This window comes from Chiroxiphia lanceolata, chromosome 3 (assembly GCF_009829145.1).
Source record: "Chiroxiphia lanceolata isolate bChiLan1 chromosome 3, bChiLan1.pri, whole genome shotgun sequence".
NCBI lineage: Eukaryota > Metazoa > Chordata > Aves > Passeriformes > Pipridae > Chiroxiphia > Chiroxiphia lanceolata.
The window spans coordinates 84,628,398-84,652,144 of record NC_045639.1 but is presented as its reverse complement, the minus strand read 5'-3'; the positions used below and the strand labels follow the sequence as shown (position 1 = coordinate 84,652,144).

At 36.2% G+C, this 23,747-nt stretch overlaps 1 protein-coding gene across 1 annotated transcript in view; it reads right to left on the bottom strand.

The window, feature by feature from the left end:
• The window catches only part of IMPG1 (interphotoreceptor matrix proteoglycan 1), a 54,024-nt gene that overhangs the window by 24,501 nt on the left and 5,776 nt on the right, over nt 1-23,747 (bottom strand). The window contains 10 exon segments of the mRNA XM_032684457.1: nt 75-151; nt 1,684-1,937; nt 3,317-3,337; nt 5,113-5,171; nt 6,426-6,572; nt 9,436-9,521; nt 9,993-10,060; nt 12,638-12,666; nt 12,882-13,048; nt 15,819-16,052. Coding sequence (XP_032540348.1) covers nt 75-151; nt 1,684-1,937; nt 3,317-3,337; nt 5,113-5,171; nt 6,426-6,572; nt 9,436-9,521; nt 9,993-10,060; nt 12,638-12,666; nt 12,882-13,048; nt 15,819-16,052 — 1,142 coding nt within the window.

Here is a 23,747-nt window from a genome sequence, read left to right as displayed (position 1 = left end):
ATGTCCACCTTAACGCTGTTTAATTTTGTTTTCCATGGAAAAATAAATAAATATGACAACCAGTATTAACTTACCAAATCAGGGCCTGCCAGAGGAATAGTGACCATGCCTTGGATATCATTATCAAAATCACTAGGTGGTATAATGGATTCTGAAAAAAACAAAACCAAAACCAAAACAAAACAAAACAAAAAAGCCCCCAAAAAACAAAACAAAACAAAACAAAATCAAAAACATTAGAGAGAGAGAGAAAACAACATTTCAACATCGGCACGCTGAAAACTGATCAAAACACATAAGGTCAGTAAAAACCAGTAGTAAACTGTTCTCCATCGAAAAAATACTTTTTAAAATCCATGTTAAGAAGAGTGAGCCATCAATGTCCATTCAACCTGACAATTATGAGGAAAATCACAATTTTATATGCAGTGTTCTTTGTACGCTTTACTTAGTATAAATGGGATAGGTCTGTGGAGAGCTGAACAATGGAGGAATGCTTAAAATCAGCTGAAGTACGAACCCCTCAGTTAAATCTGCATAGATTATGGTGACTCATTATATTAAATTGTTCATTAAGCCTAAATTTACTTCAGTTTTACCTAGAGTCCACACCATTGTTAACGTCAGTGTTTTGGCTTTAGTGCCCCATTGGTCCCTTCACCCCCCCAGAGGAGCTCTTTAAAAGTCATTGCACAACAGCTGTTTTTCTAAAACTGATTATTAAAAATAACGGCTGGGAAAAAGTTGATTAAAATATATATTATTGAAGTGTTCTATATCTATTTTTTGCGGGGACTTTGAATCTACGTTTAAATATGACATTTTATTCTTACAGAAAGTATTAGTTCATCTGAATAATTTTTTTTGGCAAAAAAATGCTGCTGTTTGCAAATTAAACACTATAGTTAAATTTAGCATGTGTTTTAAGATTGTTTTGGTAAATATACATATGAAAAATTATTTTAAATAATTTCCCACCTTTTAACCCACCTTCCCAAAATTAGGGATATGCTGGTTTTGCAAAAATAATTGATGGACCAGAAGGGGATATTTATTATCTGGATTACTGAACAGGGTGCAGACCTTCAACCTTCTGCTGGAGGTCCTCACACCCAGCTTTGTCATCTATACTCCCTCTGTGTTTCAGAGTGAAACACACCTTTACTGATTTTATCTTGGGACCAAATGCTCTTTAAAGTGTCTGTCTCTCTGACTTCATGGAGAGCTTAGATGGCTTGCTGACAATCAAGACAGAACTTTCAGAAAGTTCTGAAGTTCTTTCAGAAAGTTTCAGAAAATTTTTAGGTTGGAGGAAGCCCTCACTTTTTGTCTTGCTAAAGAGAGGAGACTGTCCAGACTGGGAAGTTAAAATGATACAGTGAATATTCATAGTATTTCTTTTATTTTTCTCCTCTTAATTATCTTAGTGTGCCAAATATCCAGATTTTCTAAACAAAGAAAGAAAAAAATAGATCCTCTAATATGATTGGATGTTTGGCTGTATAAATACAGAGGCACACTTTGCTATAAAATTTAACTTACATCTCTGCATCCTTTGGATGCTATGCAACACTAAAGAAATGAAAACAATCTTTTAGAGCAGCGAAATACACCTTACTGAAATTGCACCAGTTTGGAAAGGCAAGGTTCAGACTTGCGTCTGGCACCTGCCTGCCTACTAACCATCAGTAAACTGAAGTGTCCCGAGGTCCATTGGCAGGGACTGGTCTTCATGGAGTGCAATGGCAACCAGTTGCTGAAGGTCTGTTACTGTGAGTTTAGTTCCTGATATCTCCCTCTCTTCCACTGGAGAAATTGGAATTTTTTCACTTTCAACTTTATTAGATCCAATAGTTGAGATGTCATCTGCTGTGCTTTTGATTTCTGAGCCGTCTCTCTCAAAGTTCACCACATACCGTGCTATAGTGCTGCTTGATCTGCAAGGGGAAAGGTAAAAATGCCCAGTGCAGCAAAATCAGTTACTGACTGAGAACCAATTTTACCAACAAACAAATATGCAACCATATTATCTTCTGTAAAAGTGATGCAGATTTACTTCTTTCTAACCAGATTGTCACCTTCAAATTACTTTTGCTATACCTTTTTTCTTCTAGTCATGATTTTAAATAGAAATTCAAATTATGAAGAAAATTGTAAAAATATTCTAATATAATACAGTTTAATCTCACTACTCAGAAACCTTGACTACTGATCAGTCATTGACTACTGATTCAAACAGCCATAAATGCATGCTGGCGTTACTAGAAGCCATAATCACACATTATGGAGGATCCTCCGAAAAGGGGTTAGGCAGTCCATAAAACTGCAGATAAGTAAAAATCTTATCACAACTGAGGCAATTTTTTACTCTTTTTCAAAGAACAGCAAAAAAATTAGTTAATGTGGCAAGCAAATCACTTTTCACAAGGGGTATTAGCTCTTCCAACTCCAAATGGGTGTTTATAGCTTCTCCCTAGATGTTCAATGGAAGTCTCAAATGCTCACCATTATTAACACATGACTTTTCATAAATGTTAATCACCTAATTAAAATGAAAAATAATGAGTACATTGTAAACATTTCTATACTATGTTGCTTTTTACAATATCAAATAACTGTAGAGAAAGGAATTTCACTTTATCTAGTATGTATATATATTTAAATTTATATGACATTGCAAGAATTCAGGAAAAACAGCAGACAATTCTTCCTTTTAAAGTATGAGTAAAAGAGAAATTCTGGGAACTGCTAGACAAATTATTCCCCAGGAGCACTTTTAAGCAGCAACAACAATAGACTGCATCTGTTTGTATTACTAGTCAAAAACTCCCTGCATTTTATCAAGCTAGTAACTGGTCTCTTTGCTTTTTTATCTGGCTTGACAATGGAGATAACAAATCAAATTCTACGTACTTATTGAAAATAATGTGTATATGGGAATACAGTTAGGAAACAGCAGATCAAAAATGAAACTGGAATATAAAGTTTCCCTATTTATTTTTCACTTTCAGTATACGACTGATAAAATTCTTCAGTCATCTGAACGTGAATTTTCTTAGATCAAACATTTTCTTTCCTTCAGAGAGATCTTGACGAAATTTGATTACAGGAACCTTTCAGATAAAAGTAAAAGCCATCCCTGCTGCTTCACATCACAGATATTGTACTTAGGCAGAACATAATCAATTCACTTTGCCACATCAAGATAAAGGATATTTACTGATGTATCTATGTACATAATAAAAGGATTAATAATCATTATTAATAATTAGTCAATAAAATTATTAATCTTAATTAAGCATTACAGAAAGATTACCCATCTTTCTCCTTCTTCTGTCTTCATTTCATCACAGAAGAAAGGGTGTGAGAAAGGATTGCAAAAGAAAGAAAAACAAAGATTCATGTATACTGGTGAATCGTTCAGTCATACACATCACAACCATCTTTTGACAATTTATCTTATCTTGTACGTGCCATCTATAATTTTTATCTCTGTGTGAAAATGACAGTCTGCTCTTAATCAGTTCACTTTTTCCCTTCCAAACAATAGTAATCACCATGTTTTGTGTGGGGACAGAGGAATTTTACTTTACCATGATAGTTTGAAATATAAGCTTTCCTATTTCCCACCCCAAATGGTGCAGTTTGAGCACTGTCTGTGCTAATCTCTGTCTTTATGGTGGCAATGAACACCTGTGGCAGTAGCAGCAATGATTACTGTTATCATACATGGTGCCTACTGAGACTCTAGGTACAGGGGTAACTTGAAGTATTAATTACCTCTGGAAGACATGCCTATGTTGACCTTCTGTATATAATGCCTTGTTATTTTCCCTGATGAATTCTCTAGAATTCAGAATATAATGTTGTCATGGGGGAAATGCTGCTAATATACACTAATATGGCTTAGGGAGAATGGACAGCAACACCTGTCTTTGCTGATCTGTACCTCTCAGGAGTTAACTAAATTACTAGATGGTGGGAATCAATCCTGGTCTTCCATATTGATGAATATACTTTCATGTCACTTCCTAAGTCCAAGATACTAAACTGAAATGGATCCCCAATCTGGAGTCATAACTGAAAGGGGTTAGTTATTGCAAGTTGTAACTATGAGATGCTACTATAGACTTCTCTGCTTTTTCTGTGGCAGCTCTTTGTTTTATTGATTTCAATATAAAAATAAAAGCAACTAATTTTCAGTCTATTTTGCTTTTCTCTCTCCTTTCTCCCAGCAGTTTTGCAGAGAGAAATGCTAGGAAGAAGGATGCTCTTGTCTAAAATTACATTGCAACATGAGCATTCTTTAACATGTATTAAATATTACTAGAAGGATTGAATGTTTCTGATGCAGTGCTGTAAGCCCACATAAATTTACGTCTTTTCTCCCTGCATTGTATTCCTTTTCAATTTTGTATAGTTTCTTACTATTAGTTATTGTTCATTTAATCCTTTACACAATGTGCTCTTATCTGTAGAAGCATAACCCATTTTTTTATCTCCCCCTCCCCTGTAGATTCTCTATTGAAAAAGTACATAAGAGCTTGTATTAGTAATAAACATACAAGGAAGTTAAAACTAAAAGAAATTGAAAGACAGAACTCGAATTTACTACAAAAAAAAATTAAAAATTTTAAATTGTTTGAAACACCTGGAAAACAAGTACTGGAAAAGTTTTATATGTAGAGACGTGTAGCCTCCTGCAATCCTCTCTTCACTGTGATCTCTGAACAGCACAGGATCCACACACAAAAAAGTAGTCACCTAAATAATCGTACTGCTAACTCTCTGTACCCTGTAATTTTAAAAAGTCCTTAATATAGGGTTGATAGCAAACAATTCAAAGAATTTATTGTACCCTTCACCTCTCAGTGAATCAAAACTACTTCTATTTAGTAATTCAAAACCTCATAGTCTCACTTGGAATGTGTTTGCAATTCTTGCCATATTGTCTCCATAGTATTACCATAAAACTCTTTTCTGTTTACAGCAACATACCCCTCCCCTCCTCCGCCCCCACACTAGTCCACAGGCCTCTTCATCTTGAAGGACAAGAAGGAACAGAAGAACCCTAGAAGCCAACAGAAAAGAGAGCCCTGTTTTCTTACTTACTTAAATCCTAATACGCGGATTTCTTTGAATCCTGGAAGTTTCTCAAATATTCTTTTCATCTGTATAAAACCATAAAAAATTAATATAGTGTAAGATCTGTAACTAAAAGGCAAGCACAGGTTGACCATCTAGACAATATTTTTTATTTTTGAGAAAGAGCTTTATGAAACAGTCTCAACTGCCTTCTTTGTGGTATCATAATTGCTCAGTTTACAGTGTTTGCTTTGTATATACTGGCTATATTAACTGTTAACAGGCAAAATAAAGCACAAAATATAGCTCTTTTTCAGTAATTATGTAAATCAGTGATAATCTAGATCATAAGAGAGCAAGTCAAATAACATGAACCAAATGGCTTTTCAGCAGTTTTGGTTCATGTATAGTTTTGTGATTCAAATCACCTGTAAATTGTTAATTACTTAGAAATATTAACCAAATGCAGATGGGTTTAGATTATTTGACAAGTCATTTATAAATTAAACAGTTTTAACCATTTTGTACAAGCAGAATAACAATATACTTTTAACTTTAATGTTAACAAGTGTATGATTAAATGGTTTTGAATAGAAGACGCATTATATAGTTAGTAAACAAAGTCTTCAGGCACTTCTGTTTGAGGGTAATACTGGAAATCTTGAGAAAAACCATTTTTTATCAGCTCTGCCAGCACATCCTTTGCCACTTTTCTATGCATATCTGGAACTGAACTAGGAAAGCAAAATAACTTGCATTAAGGAATGTTCATAAAACTGATGAGAAGCTTTAGCTGATTTTACTAAGAAAACCTTTTAGGAATCTCAAGTCATTATCTGCTATCTGCTGATAAACTGATAGCTGAACATTCAGTTAATATTATTAATTATATGAAAACACTAGACATGTTCCAATTCTTACAGAAACTATGTCAATGCACAACAAAATGAGTGCAAGTCTTTTGAAAAATAGTTCAGACAACAGTAACTAATTACTTTAAACATTTATATTACATTTCTCGTTAGGTTTATTGTAGAAATTAAATTATGACAAAGTACTGTCCATGAATTCTTGATTAAGCCTGAAGGATATTCCTAAAGTTATTCTGTTCATCAGTTATCTGAGGCTCTATTTCTGTCAAAGCTTTCGGCTTGTTAGCTTGGTGGCTGAACAGATAGCTTGAATGAGGGGAAAAACTTAAGGTCTTGAGATGACAGGAATTATCTGTTCAAAGTGAGGGCAGTAGATTCTAATTCTATTTCATGGTGAGGGCAGGTTCATAGTATGAATCTCAGCCAAGATATAAAGTCAACATTTTTGCATTCACTCAGCCTCCTTACCTGTAGCTGAAATTTGGCAGCTAGTTGTTGATACTCTGGGGAGTTGGGATCACTAAGTTCAGCTGTGTACTCCTGATCAGTGAGAGTTACACTGAACTCTACCATTTGCTCCATGGGGAGTTCAGGGACTGCATTTGTTCCCAGCTCCTGGAAAAGAAGAAGAAATGAAAAAAAGTGAAGCAATAAATCAAAGTGATTTTTTTTCCCAACGTGTTGGTATTTAACAGGTAGATTAGGTTCCCTTTTAAGCCCATCCCCAAAATAACTTTCTGAACCATATTCTACAAAAGATAACAGTTTCTATACATATATGTTGGCTTAATTCTTCTCTCTTTGCAAACAAGTTTTACTATTGTAACTTGAGCATTGCCTTTGATATGCATAAATGAAGGTGAAGAGAATCAAGCCATTTCTTGCACAGAAACTGTTTCCAAGTCTTACTTCCATCATTGTAAAGTCATATAGCTTTACTTGCCACTTTGGAGGACAATGTGTGACATCAAGGAGAATGACAAGAAAATTCTACAAGCTAGTTGAAATCCCACACTCAGAAAATCCATGGTCAGTCAGAGCAGAGTTCCACTCTCTGTTTCACGTTCAGAAGTTTGCATTTGGGTTTTCTGTTAATAAATGAGAATTAGCCCTACCTGTGATACACCTTTCTTGTGCAGTTGACTTTACTGCTGTCAAAAGGACTCATTTTGTTTGCAGTTTCCCAACAGTATTTGTAGTTTTTCATTACATTTACTAATTTTTGTTCTTTAATTACATTAAATTCCAAATGTCAATTAATTTGTAGGCTGTGATGTGCTGCCCCAAGGGGCAAAGTCGCTATGGGTGCATTGACAAAGATTTCCTAGTTCATCCTAAATATAAAGTTATTAAAGTAAAGTTACATTTGATAATTTTAAGATCAGAAGGTATCTCTCATTCCTTATTCACAAACAGAGCTGAGCTTCAAATTTCAAGTCTTGGAATGCAAGTACCTGAAGAGGTGATGCAGAGAGCTCACCCACGAAACTCCTGCCTTCTACCAAGCTCTAAGTCTTTCTTCACAAATCTTGTTACTAACGTTAACACATACCATCGTTGCATTTCACTGCCAGTGTATTTTATTACATTTTTTTTAATGAATAAAATCTTTCAGGGTTCTAAAGAAAGCCCGTTAAAAATACAAAGATCTCAGAACAAAAAACAAATTCTTCTTTACTGTATGTACTGCATATACATTGCATGTTCATACTTATTTGCAATACACAGATATTCTGTATTCTTTAAACACGAATTTATCTTTTTTATTTGCTCAAGGATAATTCTACTCTCAGCCAGACTTCTTGCACCTTGGAGAAAATACAAACAAATACAACAAGGTCAAGAAGAAACTGGCCCAAAAGAGCAGCAAGCTCATCAGCCTGAATCTCACAGCGAGGTTGAAGTTTCCATTTCTGCTGCCAGGTAAACTGGCATAAGGCTGCTCGAGACATCTGTCCCATACATAACACCTAGGCTTTCATACCTTCCAAAAATAAGCAGAACAAGAAATAAGTGTGATTGCAGTGGCAGGGGATAAGAGAGAAAGTAAGATGTTAATAATAGAACCACATAATGTGGAGTGAAATGGGAGAGAGCACTTTCTGCACCCACTGATTCTGCAAAACTCAGCTCTGCTATATCATTCCTCAGGATACCTCAGTTTTAGAAGAATGTACGTTTTGTGTTGTGTCTAGAAATGGGGCTCATGAGTTAGAGAAAGAGCATTCTGTAATGTTCTATCATATAAATGGAAGATTCGGGAATATGCTCTTTCTACATAGCTGCCCTATGACTTTTGAGGAGCTAGCCTTTAGGAAGCTGGTGATAGAGGATTGGGCAAGAAAGAATAAGGATATCTGTAACAAGGAGAAACTGGTTAATGACAATCATCTGGTACATCTCAAACATCACAAATAAGTGATTTTAAACCCACTTCTCCCTCATATTCTATTCGCTCTTTCGCTGTAAGATCTGAGATACAGGTAGGTAATAGAAAGTTGAGACTATTTAAAGATCATTTTGCTTTCTTACATTACAAGGATGTAATAATTTTGGGCAGTAAAAACAGCATTTATATGGGATCATGCCAGTGCAATTCCTGTGCTAGAGCTGAGGAGCTTATATAGGTGGGATGGGGAACAGTGGTGATTTGCCAGGGATGTGATGGCAAGGCCTCACCCAGCATTCCTGCCCCCAAATGAGCCTCTTCCTACAGTCAGTATGCACCACCCCCCCTCAAAAAAAAAAAAAAAAGAGGTTTTTCAAGTAGCTGTTCTACAGATTGGAAAAACTCTCAGAGCAAAGAGAAAATGTAAGAGCGAAGGCTCCTCAGAAGCAGGGTCCTCCCAGGTAATGCCTCCAGAGGGAGGTTCCCTGAGGCCACACAGCTGTGCTGAGATCAGGACTACCTTTCTAGCAGCCAGGATAGGGAAAACAACAACTCCTCCCAGCACTCCACCCCTCTCTCAGAGGTAACTGGTGGCAGCTGCTGTAAATCTGTGGAGGAAGGGGTAGTTTCCAGAGCTGTGCTGCATGGCTGCTCTGAAGAGACAGCAGTGGAGATGCTTCTTTGATAGCTGGTTGTCTGGCCAGAAAAAGGCAAGGAAGGGCCAGTCTTATCTCCTGTGTTGTGGCAGTCCTAGAAGGTATGGTTTTTTGTGTTATTTATTAAATAATAAGGTTGCAAAATGGTGCAAGATAGGCAACAGGCCCCTCCTTCAAAGAATGAAGACTCTTCCTAAAAGCTGGTTTCCATACTTGTATACTTTCTATCTCATGCTTGAGAAACATCATGCCCTACTCTGGTACAGAACAGATGCTAATAGACCCCTTCAGTTCCACTGGTTGAAACAGATGGGAGAACTCATGGTTTTGAAGCACTAAGTGTTTATAAGGCTTCTTCCTCTTTTCTTCTAGCTGAGCTCAAAAAAAAAAAAGGTGAGTGAAAAAATGGGATAGGAAAACAGGCTGCCCTGACCTTCACAGGAGTCTTCGTGTCGTTAACGATTTCATTGAGCAGCGTGCCATTAGGTGCATATGGAGAGAGGGGTGTGCCAGGGGAGCCTGCAGGGGGGTTAAAAGAAAAGTCAGGCAAGAACAAGTTTGCACATCAAAAATCTTCCCCTTTCTTTGTTGGTCAGGTGTCAGCTCACTGGAGCAGCTTTCCTTAAGGAGGGTGTGCTTGAGCACAAGCCTGTGCCACTGGAAGGTGGCCGTGACTTATGGCATGGGCAAAGCTGCTATGTTTTATACAATAGACAGACTTTCTTCCAGGTCAAACATCAGTAGCATTGCATGTGTGTGACTGAAAGCAAAAATCAACTTGGAATGCTACATTTGAGTAGCAGACATGCTGTAAAGAGATAAAAGTTGCTTCATAAAGATTATTTTGTTAAAAACATTTTTTTTGTACTTCACTGAACTTGTCACGCTTCTACTGCATTCATTAAATTACAGCCTTTTAAGACCTAAGAATGACTGACTTTAGCAATTCTATTTAAAGGACAGACATACAAAAAGCAGACTTGATCTTACCTGTAGAAATGGAAGGAATTTCTTCCACCTTTTTGCCTCCTATTTTCTCTGTGGATATTTCATCTTTCCTATCAATTAAAAATAAATGAGTGATTTAATTATCTCCATACTGTACTGGCAATGAAAAAAGTGTAAAAAAATTTAGAAATATAGAAGTGTGGTTTAAATGAGTGAAGTTATTTCTAATGGAATATTTTGTAAGCTGGTTAAACAGGCAGTGGAACAGTAGATCATATTTTTTATTCGACAGCTTATGTATTTCGTTTCCTCTACTTCAGTTGAATATTTGCTCTTACAAAAATACTGATTTGATATATTCCTCCACCAAGGACTATCTGTCCTGTTAGGAATCTGCTCATGAGATTTCATGACTGATTTTATCCATGCAACTGGAGGGATGGGATTACAGAGATTAAATCACTGCACTGGGTCTGTTTTTGTTTCCCTTTGAGCTTAAGGAATGGTAGACCACTGTCTAAAATGGAAGCAAGACTTCTTGTACACCATCTAAACCAACTTTTGTCTCCTTTGCTATATTTCATCCTGTCAATATAGTTCAGTGAGAGCTTTGGGCCTCTCCTAATTTTAGGACCAATGGACATTTCACAGTACCAAGAGAGTTTTGTATGGTATGGTTTGAGGAGAGGATGGATGTATTTATTTTTCAGTTGTTGGCCTGCATTATAATATCATAAGAATGCTTCCAAATAATGATAGTTTCAAGTCAGATTCCTGGATCCAGATTACTATGAGATGTAATGTTCATGGGTTAATGCCTGCCATGGTCCCCATGGAAGACAGCTGAAAACCCAAGAAAGAATATGGTGGGTATGATGTAAGGTTGTCTGCCTTGTATCACAGGGTTTGGTTTTGTATTGTTGATATTATTTTCTGTTGTAAGTTTTACAGCCATGAGGTAATGAACACCTTTTGCAATTGCAACTGTTGGCTTGCCTGAAAAGCAGAACTAGTATGTATATCTAAGTACATTTTATTATAGATGTATTAGATATTCATGTTGTTAAGGTTATGGAATAATTTCTGCTCTAAAACCAAATTTTTATTCATTCAGCTTTTGGGAAAATTTAGATTTTTAGATAAGAATCTTCTTAGGGACATTTTGAGATTTTTTTTTTTCCTGAAATTGGGGTGCGAAGAATTTCAATTGTTTTGAGTTCTAAGTAGGGTGTGGAAAAAACCCACAACATAAAATAAAAAACCCAGTCTTCGAAATAAATGAGAATAGAATTCCTCAAAATTTCTACAGTGCACACAGATGCAGTATTTGTGAAAACTGGTATGAGCGAAAGAATAAGGGTGTTGTAAATGTGTGATGTGGTGTTAACTGAGATAGCATAAAGCCTGCAGTGTAGACAGAAAGGATGTATGAGATACATTTCTATAAGGGACCAACTGAGATGTTTAATAACATAAATAAAGAACATGAACAACAACTGATTTACCACATCCTCTGGATATCTTATGCAGTGAGAACAAAAGTACTATTTTATAATGTTTTCACAATGCTAACTAATTATGTGTTGTGTTTTAACTGGAGACTGATCTCTCTATGTGGCATCTACAGAAGATACAAAATGTTTCCCAAGCCACATAACAGTAAAGATGAAGTCCAACCATGCATAATCATGGCTGGCTGTATTTCCCGCTAAAATACGAGTAATTTCATAGCATTTACTTCATCTTCTCAACTATGTCTAGGGAAAACCATACTGTTGACAAAGAATTTAAGAACTCTGAGATCAGTCACTTAATGCCTAGCTGCTGCTCTTTGCACTAGACTGAATGAAAAGACCTCCCTTTGGCCTTCCAGGGGAGTTTAATTAGGGCCTACATTATTAAAAATACATTTCTGAGAAAAAGCCCTCAGATCTCTCATGTTGGAATGAACAGAGATGCCTAAGATCTCTGTGATCATGAGACAGTGTAACTTATGAATGCAAAAGATTATTTGCCTGAAAACGTCCTGAAAATCAAAAAAACTTGAAGGAAAAAATAATACATTATTCAGAGGAGTTATGGACAATGATTTGTCTGGGTGTACTACAGCATTTATATGCAGAGAGACAGAGTTCAGTATTTTTGTAACTTTAATCCTGCCATTGTCAGACTTCTGAGTGTTGCCAGAAGCATATTTCTTTCAAAGAGTTTGTAGAAGAAAGTATCACATTAGTTGACACTGTCATGATGTGTAAAAATACAGGAGAAGGGTAAAGTGAAGGCATAGAGTTTTTATATTATTGCTTAATGAAGCCTCTCAGATAAACTTTGTTAAGCTCTTGGACTTTCCTATATGAGAAACTATATAGCAACTTTTGTCATACTCCCAATCAACACTGGTCTAATGAAGAGCCATGTCTCTGACAGGGTTTCATGCTCACATCAGTCTGAGAAAACATTATGTGGTGTCTCGAAGTGAACAGGTAACTCAGACATTTGGCCACCTCCATTATTTGTGATTCAATTGCTGTGTACTATGGTACATACAGTATACACCTCTCTCACAGCACACACCAAATACACCACAATACTATCTGTATATCTGTTCACATCCACATGCATCTACACATATCTTTTTCAAAAAAGGCAGTAACATCAAGTGACAAGGTTCTACTTGTGCTACTTACCTTTCCTGGAAGGTTCTATGTTTTACTCGCTGCAAAAAGATTAAGAAAAACAGCATTTTACTAGTGGGTGTATCCAACCAGATAGAGCAGAAACCTGTTAGCTCTTTTTCTTACTATCCTTGTATATTTTTTTTCTAAGATATGCCCCCTCCTCCTCCTGAGCAATACTTTGCCCTTAAATAAGCAGATAGGGAGGGACTTGGAAGTCTCTCCCAGTTTATAAACAAGTGTCAGTAATCCTTACCCGTTGGATTATTTCCAGATGCTCTTGGGAATTGCTGAAGTTTTTGCCAATGTCGAATATGCAAAAGGTTTCCCTCTGGCAGGCAGTAACCCAGTTCTGATATTCAGAAGTATCAGGAATCCGATCCAGAAAAATACGAAAGGCTTCCCACACAGCTTCCTGGCAGACTGAGTAAGAAGAAAGGGGCTGGGGATGGATGCTTTCTACCAAAAAGTAAACTTGAAAGCCTTTTAAAAGTGATTTGGTATTTGCACGTTTACACATTCATCACGCAAAATGAAGCAACACACTTCGAAATGTTGGTTAAAATTAAGAGAGAGGAATTTTAGAGAGAGGAATTTTAAAACTTATTAGAAAAAAACATTTTAACAGAAACTTGCAATTTAAAAACTGTTGCCTGTAGCACTTTACTTTGCAAAGCTCATTACTGTGAGATGGGTCATTTATTTTCAGTACTTGATAGCTACTTTGACTTAGAGTGAGTTCATTATCTGCATTATCGATGTCTCTGAAATTAGCGCAGTCATTTCTCTAGGTATACTCTAAACTTGCTGTAGGGATGTACTCACCCAGCTGGGTTAGAGCCCCTCAATAATACCTCAGGAGCAACCTGCCTTCCCCGTAGAGCAACTGCATGTGCAGCAGATGTGCTCAGACTATTAAAAAGGAACAGGCTGTCTTTTGAGGAGATTTATTCATTATGAGCTAGCAGTTAAAGCTACTTTTTATCCTCTTTTTCTTGCAGCTCTCTGGTATCTGTTTCTCTGAGCGGCAACTGCTGAATAAAGATATACCATCTGATGATAAGTAATCCAGTTACCAGATAAATGTGACACATGACCAGTTGAGGAGGTGTTGTAGATGATTCTATGCTTTCACCCAGTTTGCCCCACATGAGGGACTGTCCTCATTGTGATTTATGCTATAGTGTATTATTTCAGAGTTGGTGTAGGGTCACAGTAGCCTCAGGTTATCCAATAGAAACTGTCTGAGCTCCTGTATTTGAGCTCTTTTGTGTCATGTGCTCATTCCTGGAAGTATATTTGTGTGTGTTAAAAAAAAAAAAAAGTGTAATTTTTCTTAGAAAGCAGAAAAATTCTCTAGAAGACTGATATGATCCACGGTGCTATTACAGTTCTAAATGTGTCATGGGACTTGGAGGGGTAGAAGTGATCTCCTAGACTTTAGACACAGAAAAGAACAGACTTGAAAGTATATGTATGAAACAAAATGAAGGTAAGATTGTGCCACAGATAGGCACAGGCTGTAAGGCTCCAGCATGGATACCAGATTACCTTTCCATGAAGGCTTGTACTGTGGTTACAGATTCAAGGATTGTGATCTTTCCTTGCAGGAAAAGTTTTTTGAGGTTTTAATGAAGGATACTGTAATGCAATATGTGCAACTATTCAAGGGAGCAGAAACACCTTTTTCTGAATGAGTGTACAAATTATTCAGCTGCAGTCATCTGTTTGATTGCTTTCTTTTTGGGGAAGTACTCAGGTTTCAGTTGAAGAACTAGATGACACCTGTTCAGAGAATTTTGTGAGTGTAGAACACTGCTGAGGAAAAGGAGATGTAAGTTTAAACCTGCCTGCACTATTATAGAGTCCAGGTGATGTGCTGCTCTCCAAAAAGTCGGTAGTATTGTCATATTCAGTTTTTTAAAAAAAGGGTCATATGTACGGTTCTTTGAGTTCAAGCTAATGATATCAACCTGTTTCAGGACAGCTTGTTTTCAGCCCCATTTGGGATGTAACCAGTGAGTTTCAGGGACTTTCAGGATTAATTTGAACTTAAGAAATGCTTCTTGGATCAACCTGTTTAACACATTTCAGATTTCTCTCTAGTGCCCATACGATGCTACAATGGAGACCAAATACTTTTGTATCTATAGGAATAGCTACAGACATTAGTGTAATTTTCCTATGCTACTTCTAGCAAGTGGCTGCTGGAGTAAAAGTTTTGCAGCTCTACATCCAGGTTTCATTTCAGAGAGCTATCTAAAAGAGAACCAAGAAGGAGCCAAGTTACATGGATGTATGTGAATGGTTGGAGACCAATATAGAGGAAAAACAGATAAGCAGAGGAGATTTAGAGAGCAGACGTTGCCTTGGATACTTGCATTCCAGAATTGCTGACTTTGTTTTAGAATTAGCTTTGGACTGTCCAGCTGCAGTGCAAAAATATGCATTTTTCTAATACAAATTGAAACAGTCACTGAGTGAAAGACTGGAAGGGATAGAGGGAGGAAGAGAGAAAATATGAAAACCAGGAGCCTATTTGCACCGTGCTCTCTAGGGACCCAGAGTTGGAGTGATAACTCTATAGGCTCTCTATGGGGAACGGAAGTAAAAAATGGCTAGGGAGAGAGCGAATTAGTTGAGAAAAGGCAGAAGAAATATTTGAGACCTTTTGAAAATAAGACTAAGTTCTTTTCATGACCTGCTGACAATTATCTGAGTGCTTGTTGTATACTAACACTGCTACAGACTTACTGTAACTACAGATACACCAACATATTTGTGCAATGACCAATTAATACTTTCATTGTTTGTCTTAAACTGGTGGGATTAATTCAGACTTGCAACGATGGTACCTGCTGCACTTATGAGAAAGGTGGTACATCTTTACACAGTAATGCAAGCACAATTTGGTCTTCACGTTCAGCCATGCTAGAACATTATGCAATTACTCCAAGTTCATTAGTCCTTTGAGTGCATTTTTTTATTTTCTTCTGGTAATTCTGTCTTGAACCCTGCTGATGCACATGTAACTTTATCTATGTTATGCTTATCTATGGTAAAAATAAACCATAAAGCAAATAGCACATACACTGCTTAAAGGTGAAGAACAAGATTCTGGAAAATTACTGTGTTTCCTCAATTAAAAGAAAGACTTTGCAGGAGGAAGTACATGCTACAATAATCATCTTACCTCTTAATCTATAGTAAGCTTGGTGACTGGCTAAAATCTGCTTCACAGATTCTTGTGGGCAAACTTTCACACCAGTTGAGAAAAAGGATGACCTCTTTGTTCGGTGCTTTGCCATGTCAAATATCCTCCTTATGGTTGATACTCTGGACCTCTTTGTTGTTCTTTCAGTTTTGTCTGACCCTGAGGCGTCTGCAAGATGTTTGGCTTCAGCATGGTTTATTTTATTAGGAATTTCTGGAAAAGATAAAAATAAGCATGTACATAAACATACTTTGCATAGGCAGTAGGTATCCAAGGCAAGTTCATATCTGGAAAATGGGCATAAACTTGAGAGTCCTTTTTGTTACATTATAGTGGTGTCAATGCCCTGACCAAATTAGTGTGCTGAGGAGAAGCATCCTGTGTTCACATGGGGGAACTGGGGCTCAAGAGACCTGGCAATTAATTTCCTTATATCTCAACACGTGACCCCAGGACACATAGGGTAAAAGTGTCAGAAGCCCTAAATCCTGTTTTCAAAAGCGACTTTAGATTAGATCCACAAAGGACATTTAAGTGCTTGAACTTTGTGCTACAACATCTCATTTGTGAGCATATTGACCTGTAGGGAACTTTACAGAGCAGTGATAAGTAATGGTCTGGAGCCTGGGGAAAACAAAGAATATCTGTATCAGTCTACAGTGTAAGTAGGTGTCTACACTATCGGAGAAGTTAAATGAGAAATTATTGTACCTTAAATCTCCACCCTTTAAGATATTCTTACAGTTCCTTTGGGCTTCAAGGCACATCTCCCTTTACATCAGGTTCATAGTCTTGAACCTATCCCAAGAACTGGACCCTGAAGCTTTCAAAAGTTGAACAGGAGTTTTATTGCCCTTGGGAAAAGAAAGAGCTGTTTCCAGTCTCTCTCTTTTACTCCACATTGCACTCCTCTATCCTTCCCTCACATAAACTGAAGTATTAGCTAGAACAGACTACAATTGTTTCTTTTCAACTGGTTGATAGGTGCTGTGGAAGCTCTGGCATTGTATTTCAATAGATCTTCAACAATTCCTGGCAAAGTGGAACAACTACAGTTGAAAAAAGTGAAACCAGTGAGTGGGAATCGAAGATCTAGAATTTACTTATGGAGCTATTCAGCTATGAAAAATTGAAATGCTTCTAGAGTGTCCAAATAGGCTCAAGCACAAGAACTTCCATCACAAAAGGCATGCAAAAAGTCATGACTAATTTAGTTCCACTTCCTAAGTATTTGTGATTCAGTATTACATGACATAGCAGCTGAAGTTAATGTAAAATGTTGATGATAAAAAATAGCATATAAAGTACGCATTTAAATGAGCTGAAATATAACATTTTGCAGGCTCATGTGACAAGAGCAGTAAGTATCTTTTAGACTGTCTTCCAAAATTTTGTATATATATTAATAAAGATGTTACAATTAATTTGGAAATACCTTTTTAGTTGCCTTTTAATACATTTGATACAGTAATTACACATAAAAATTAAAGAGAAATGTAAACAGAGTAAAGGACGTTTTCGGAGAACTACAAAACTTTAAACAAGGTGTATATGTTCCTGAATCCTGATGAACCAAATGAAAAAAATACTTTGAAAAATTGTTTAAAAGCTTTTAACAGAAGAATAAAAGGAAATAATCATGTTAAAAAGGAATAAATTCAGTAAGAGCAGCACTATCAAAAAAAGTAAAAGATTAGCAGTTTGCTGGAGAAAGAAGAAATGTCATATAACATATGATGATATATGTTTGCATATAACAAACACTAATTATCATGTTCTTAGGCAAATCAAGAGAAAATAAGGAAGGTTAAAACCACATTATCTTGACAATTTGGAATTGTGTTAATTAAATGTTAAAAGTAGGCAGATAAATGATAAAGAAAAATATTTGAAAAGAGTACTGTTACAGAAAGAATAGTACTTGAAATAAAGAATGGGGAAAGTTCCACCATGTATGTCAGTATACATATGTATGTGCATCTATTTGTCTCAGTTCTTATTTAACTTCAAAATGAACATCCAATGTTTACAGTGTAGAAATCATAGTAGTGACATCTATATTTTGATATAGATACTACTCTGATAGAGCAAAAAATCTACTGGTTGATTACAATGAATATTGTCTGAAAGAAAGGAAGTTATAAAATAAGGGCAATAGGTTATCATAATGTTTTGTAATGCATACCAGAGGCAGCAATCTGTAGACCTGTAACTGTCTAATTGTTGCAAGGTAATTTAAAATGATGATGCAGTCATATAATGTTTGACGTTAAATGAAATGGAAGTAATTTTTCCACATTAATGTCTGATCATGAACCAGAAACTGCATAAAAACTGTGAATATGCATTACTAAGTTAATCAGAAACCACAAGTAGCCAAACACTGCATCAGCTGAGACACTGAGTTATTTAAATGATACATGGGATGAGAGAACAAATCCAATGCCATTGAAACCTCAAAGAAGACCCCTGAAATACTCTAACCAAATATCCACATGGAAGGTAGCCAGTTTTAAGTCCTTTTACAAGGTGTACCTTTTGCAATGTATGTTAACTGCAACAGACCAGCTGCCCAGGCAGCCTGACCAACTGGGGCAGAGGATTTTGTCACTAAGCTCTTTGATAGCTTTTGTATGAAGCAGAGGCCTTTCTTGAAGGATTTGCTTCTTCTCCAGGATTTATCCCTAAGTCATTAACTTGAATTAAGAACTATACTGTTCATAATACTGACAAAGGAGATTCTTTTCAAATGATTGTTGTAATGATTTCAAACTCTCTAGGTTAGAGTCCCTTTTTGGGCTTTTCAGGCTGAGAAAATGACCATACTTTTTCTGCTTCAGTTAGAGCTGTTCTGCCAGCCAGTTTCGGATGGATTTAAATTCTTTCTCTTTTCATTCTTTCCCTTCAATGTTCATTTTTTTTCCTTTTTTTTTTTTTTTTTTTTTTTTGAGGGGTCTGTTTCTAAAGTATCTCTATTGTAATAGGTTTCATTTAATTTATACCTTCTGGTTAGTAAATTTCCATTACTAGAATAACTCTTATTATCATAATTCCTTGAAATCACTTTTTAACTAAACTTAAGCAAAATTTGAATTGGAGAAAGCATCAGCCCTTTTCTCCATATGACTGCCCAATATTACCATACAACATGGTAACAGAGTAAACTGGAGAGGTGCAATTTTACAGGGTACATCATTTGATCATGTAAAAAATCCCAATGATACTATGCTGGTATGCTTTTCTTAAAATAAATAATCTTTCTAAATTTTTTTGTCCTCAATCTTTTTTCTGAAATAAACATATGTAATTAAAACATTCAAAGTTTACCCTAAATAAACACTATCCAATTTGACTTTTTCTTATTTAACTCTGTTGTTTAACTCGGTTTTACCTTTAAGAGTTATATTTAAGATTTTGAGTTTTCTTTGATAGTTTTAGGCCAGAAGGGCAGACATCTATATAAGTCTGCTAACAGTTTAGTGTACTTCAGCTTATTCTCCAAGATGTCTTAACCAAAGCTGTAATTCTCCTCCTTTATTCTCACATGAAAGAATCTATACCGTTGTCCTCATTTTCCAGGTGACATACTTGAGGAAAAATATTGAGGCAGTTTTGTCTGCATAGTCTCTGTCAGCTGTTATTAAAATCTGGAGTTCCTGACCTCTAGTCCTGAACTCAAACAAATATAACAAAATTTTTCCAAAATACCATAAAGCAATTTCCAAAATATGATACAGCGATCAAATTAATATGGGATCTAATCAAATTGCTTTGATAACCATACTGATATCTCAAGTGCATAGTTCTGTTCTTCAGGTTTTGTTTCCAGGAAGATAAATGGTATTCATTTCACAAAATAAAAATCTGAAATCTGTGGAATTAGGTCAGGCCTCTCCTCTGTGTCTCTTGAGACCTGTGTTATCAAATTTACACCATAACTAAAATAACAAGGCAGGAGGAATATTTTTCAAAGGTGAGAATTCTTATGAGTTTTTAATAATATCCATTATGAAAAAGGAAAAGCATATCATTATTGAACTGGATTCTAGAGAAAGAGTTTAAAGCCATTTGGATTACTGGTCAGCATTGGGGGGGGGGGTTGTTGTTTGTTTGTTTGTTTTTTTAAATTTACTTTTATAAACACAGGAACAAGAAGCTCATATTCACACCTTTTCGTATAACTATAGTGGATGCTTCTCTATACAGCTTTATTAATTTCTCTTTCTTAATAGTATCAGTTTTGGGAGGCCTCCAATTTTGGTGTTTGTAGTTTGGGTTTTTTCCAGCAATGTAGACAACTTCTGTGTAGGAACGTTTACAGACAGCATTATTTTGGCAGTAGACTTTTAGTTTGCCCTGAGAAAATTTAGATGTTATTGTATACAAAGATAAGAATTTAAGATATGGTAACTAAAGATTTGGCAGCAAAATTCAAGGTGACAAAAGTCTGAGTAATCCATCCTTAAATCATCACAAGGTTTGAAATGTGTGAAAAAGCAAATGAGTCTGAAAAATAAGTGGATGTGCTTAGGATAGAGAGGAATGCTTGACTGACAAATGAGATGTATTGCCCACAAAATAAAATAATTGTTAATTAAAAGTTAAGGCTTATTTAAGGGAACTGCTGAAATATGATGAGGAAAGCTAATCAAGTTTAATTCAGCAAAGATCCTGTAAATGTGTTGCTGCTAAATATATAGTGGGGCCAACAGTCCTACGTTGATAACTGAGCCAGTAACCAAAGCGTGGCTGACTGGTTACGGAAAGTTGGTCTTGAGATTTCTTAAAGGGCTGATCAGTGTAAACACCAGATGAAGCATAGAAAGTACAAAGAGAGGTAATATCCTAGACTCTTACCTACAACTAGTCTCCTCCTGTCATGGCAAGTGAAGATCCCATGTTCTAGTGGCACTTGCCCATGACATGTTCTCTCCTTATATTCCTTTTAAATTTTTATTTTTTGTCATGCCATATTTCCTCAGGTCATTTGCATGTGAAGAGTCTAACTGGGCCAAAGGGGCTTAGATGAGCAGGAACAGATTAAAATATGGCATGGCCTTATCATCAAATGCAACCTAGATCCTGCGTGTGAGTACTAAGAGCAGCACCTATCTTCTCTCAGGGAATCATGCAACAATGTCTATCTTCCTATACAGATGTGAAAGTGGAGGCCCTTTTCTTGTATTCTTGGTGTTTGGGCCTGCTTTGCCAGGGCTTTTTCAGACACTGTAACTGTGTTTGCATTGCATGTCCAAGCTTGTTTTTACAACCATAAAGGCTCACAGTTTTAAAAACTTCAGAGTATGGAATTCCATGTTAGAAAAATTAATGCTAATATTTAATCTGCTCAAGTCTTGTCTCTGAGAGCTCAGTGCCCTTAAACACAAGATTATATGGCTTGCTTGTAGTTATCTTTGGGTCCAATATATTATTTAATTGTTTTTAATACACACAGTGAAAGAACATTGAAAGGAATTACTAAGGGGACTCAGCCAAAATCATTGTTGCATCCTGGTGGGTCTCATCTGGTCTCTAACTGGGATAGCTGAGGCACAGGAGGGAACTCACTTTAGATCTCAGTTCTCCAGGTTTAGTGCACTTAGCCAGTGAACTGCTGGGTAAGAGGGCAGTATCCACTACTGTGGGCAAGTTTTGCTGAAAGATAAGCAGCTGACTTTGATGCTTAGCTTCAGAAGAAGAGGAATTGTGGTCATAAGAGAATGCCTCTGTTTCTAAAAGAGGGAAAGAGTGCTAAGGCATTTATATTAAAAGTGAATAATTCTAATTTCTCAGAAAAAATATTGACAAAGATGAGTTTGGTAATTCCTGTTTGGTATGTTGAGTTTGCGAATTCTGTTCTTAAATGTGACTAAATAGTAACATTGCCTGTGGAGTGAGGCCTGGGTATCTCATTGTGGCAAAGTGCTCTGGGGGCCAGGTCCAGGCCTCCAGTGTAAAGTTAAGCTGTGGTAAGCTGGCCAACATCTCCTAGCAAACTTCCCGTACAAGTACCACCAAGCTGGTTACACCCAGCAATACAGAACGCTTCATGTACCTCTCATATCTTGTGACATAAGACTCAGCATCACCTTACACATCAGGGAAGTGCTAGACCCTGCTTGTGCAGTGGAGACAATACTGGTCTGAACCCTGTATCTCTTGCTTGGATTCACCATGACAAAACATCACCTTACACATATTCCCAAGCTGCATTCAAGCTCTCTATGACACAGGAGAGGAATTCCTGGCTTCTGCTTAAAAGGTAAGTTCTATAATTTTCAACCTTTTAAAGACTAGGTTAATTTTTAAAAACAGATCTGTACCAAGGGATTTTCTTTCTTGAGAATCCGGGAAAATGGTGGGTTTTCATAAATCTGCTTCTTGGCAGAAATGCATGAGGATGTTTCTTTAAATGTTTATGGAAGATGAGGAATGCAGTTACTGTTAACAGTGCTCAAATAAGGTAAGGTTCCCATGAATCCTTACGTGATATGTATCCTGTTGTTATTCTTACGTTAAGAATACTAAATGTTTGGTTATAATGAAACAATCTACATTACAGAACATGTATGGAAACAAATCTGAAGAAGAATAAGTTATTTTGAAATCTATGATATTAGTAAATGGGTAAATTTTATTAAAACCTCGAAACCTTTTTGTTTTAATGGTTTTATATTCAAAGCTAGGAGATGGCATTAGGTAATTGTTCTTTTTCAGAACCCTTTAAATTAACCTAGATTTACGTTTCGGTACCAAAGGTCACTACTGTCATCAGCCAATGTGCTTTTGGATTTCAGTAAGTGTGAAGAATTTAATTTTGGCAAGTAGGTAACACAGAGAAACTAAAGCAAATATCATAATCCCTCGGCTATTCCCCTCCTCTCAAATACACAAAGCCATGTGGTTTTCTATGCCAAGTGGAGAAATGCAATTGTTAACCAACTTCAGAAAGAAAGGTAAGAAGATAATTTGAAGCCAGTTTTATGAAATTTATTCATAGACCCTGGAGCAGGCAAACATAGTCTTTTCTCCCTCTGTAAGCAGATAATTTGGTACTATCTTTGAATTGTGCTAACTATACAATTCATGGCAAAATAATTATTATAGATGAGAATAGAAAACATAATATGCCACTGATAAGCTTTTCCTGTTTTTGTGAATATAGTTGTCCTATACTAATGATGAATCCACATTCACATTAAATGTTGTCTGTACCAACCACAAATATTGAACATGCTGATATCTTTATGAGTCAGCATGTGATTTTCACACATTTTCTTCCAACCTGAAAAAATATCATGAGAAACTCATGTTTTCCTAGACATAATAACTCTCATTAAAGGTAGAAATTTATACATCCTCTTTCAGACAGAAAAGTACAAATTTTTATTTATCAACTCTGTGAACTTCTGCTACTGGAATTCTTAGAAAATATCAAAGACCATCTATGGTTTCATTGCCAACCTCTGAATCCTATAACATTCTTCTTAAGGTCCAGAATCTGGACTAGAAACAGCATTGAAAATGACTTTTTTAATGTTGACATATGAAATGTGTATCTATTTGTTTTTCCTTGGCCATCTTTGTAGCATCTGACCTGAAAGGCTGTTCTATTAACTGATATGGTTTACATCAAGGGATGCAAGAAAATGCTTTAAATGTTTCAGTAGTTCTTGGAGGCATGCATCCAATCTGTAGTGATGAAACACTAAGTTGAACACCTCTGCTATTATTTTTCTGAGTAGTCATTCTCGAGATGTACAGCTATCCTCTGAGAAAGCCAGTGACACAGTGTAAGTTCAAGTTGCAGTTATACTTTGACTCACACTATCAAAACTATTGAAATATTGATATAGACAGCAAAGAGTCTTGGTGCAGAATGAGCTTATTGAGATACCTGTATTCAAA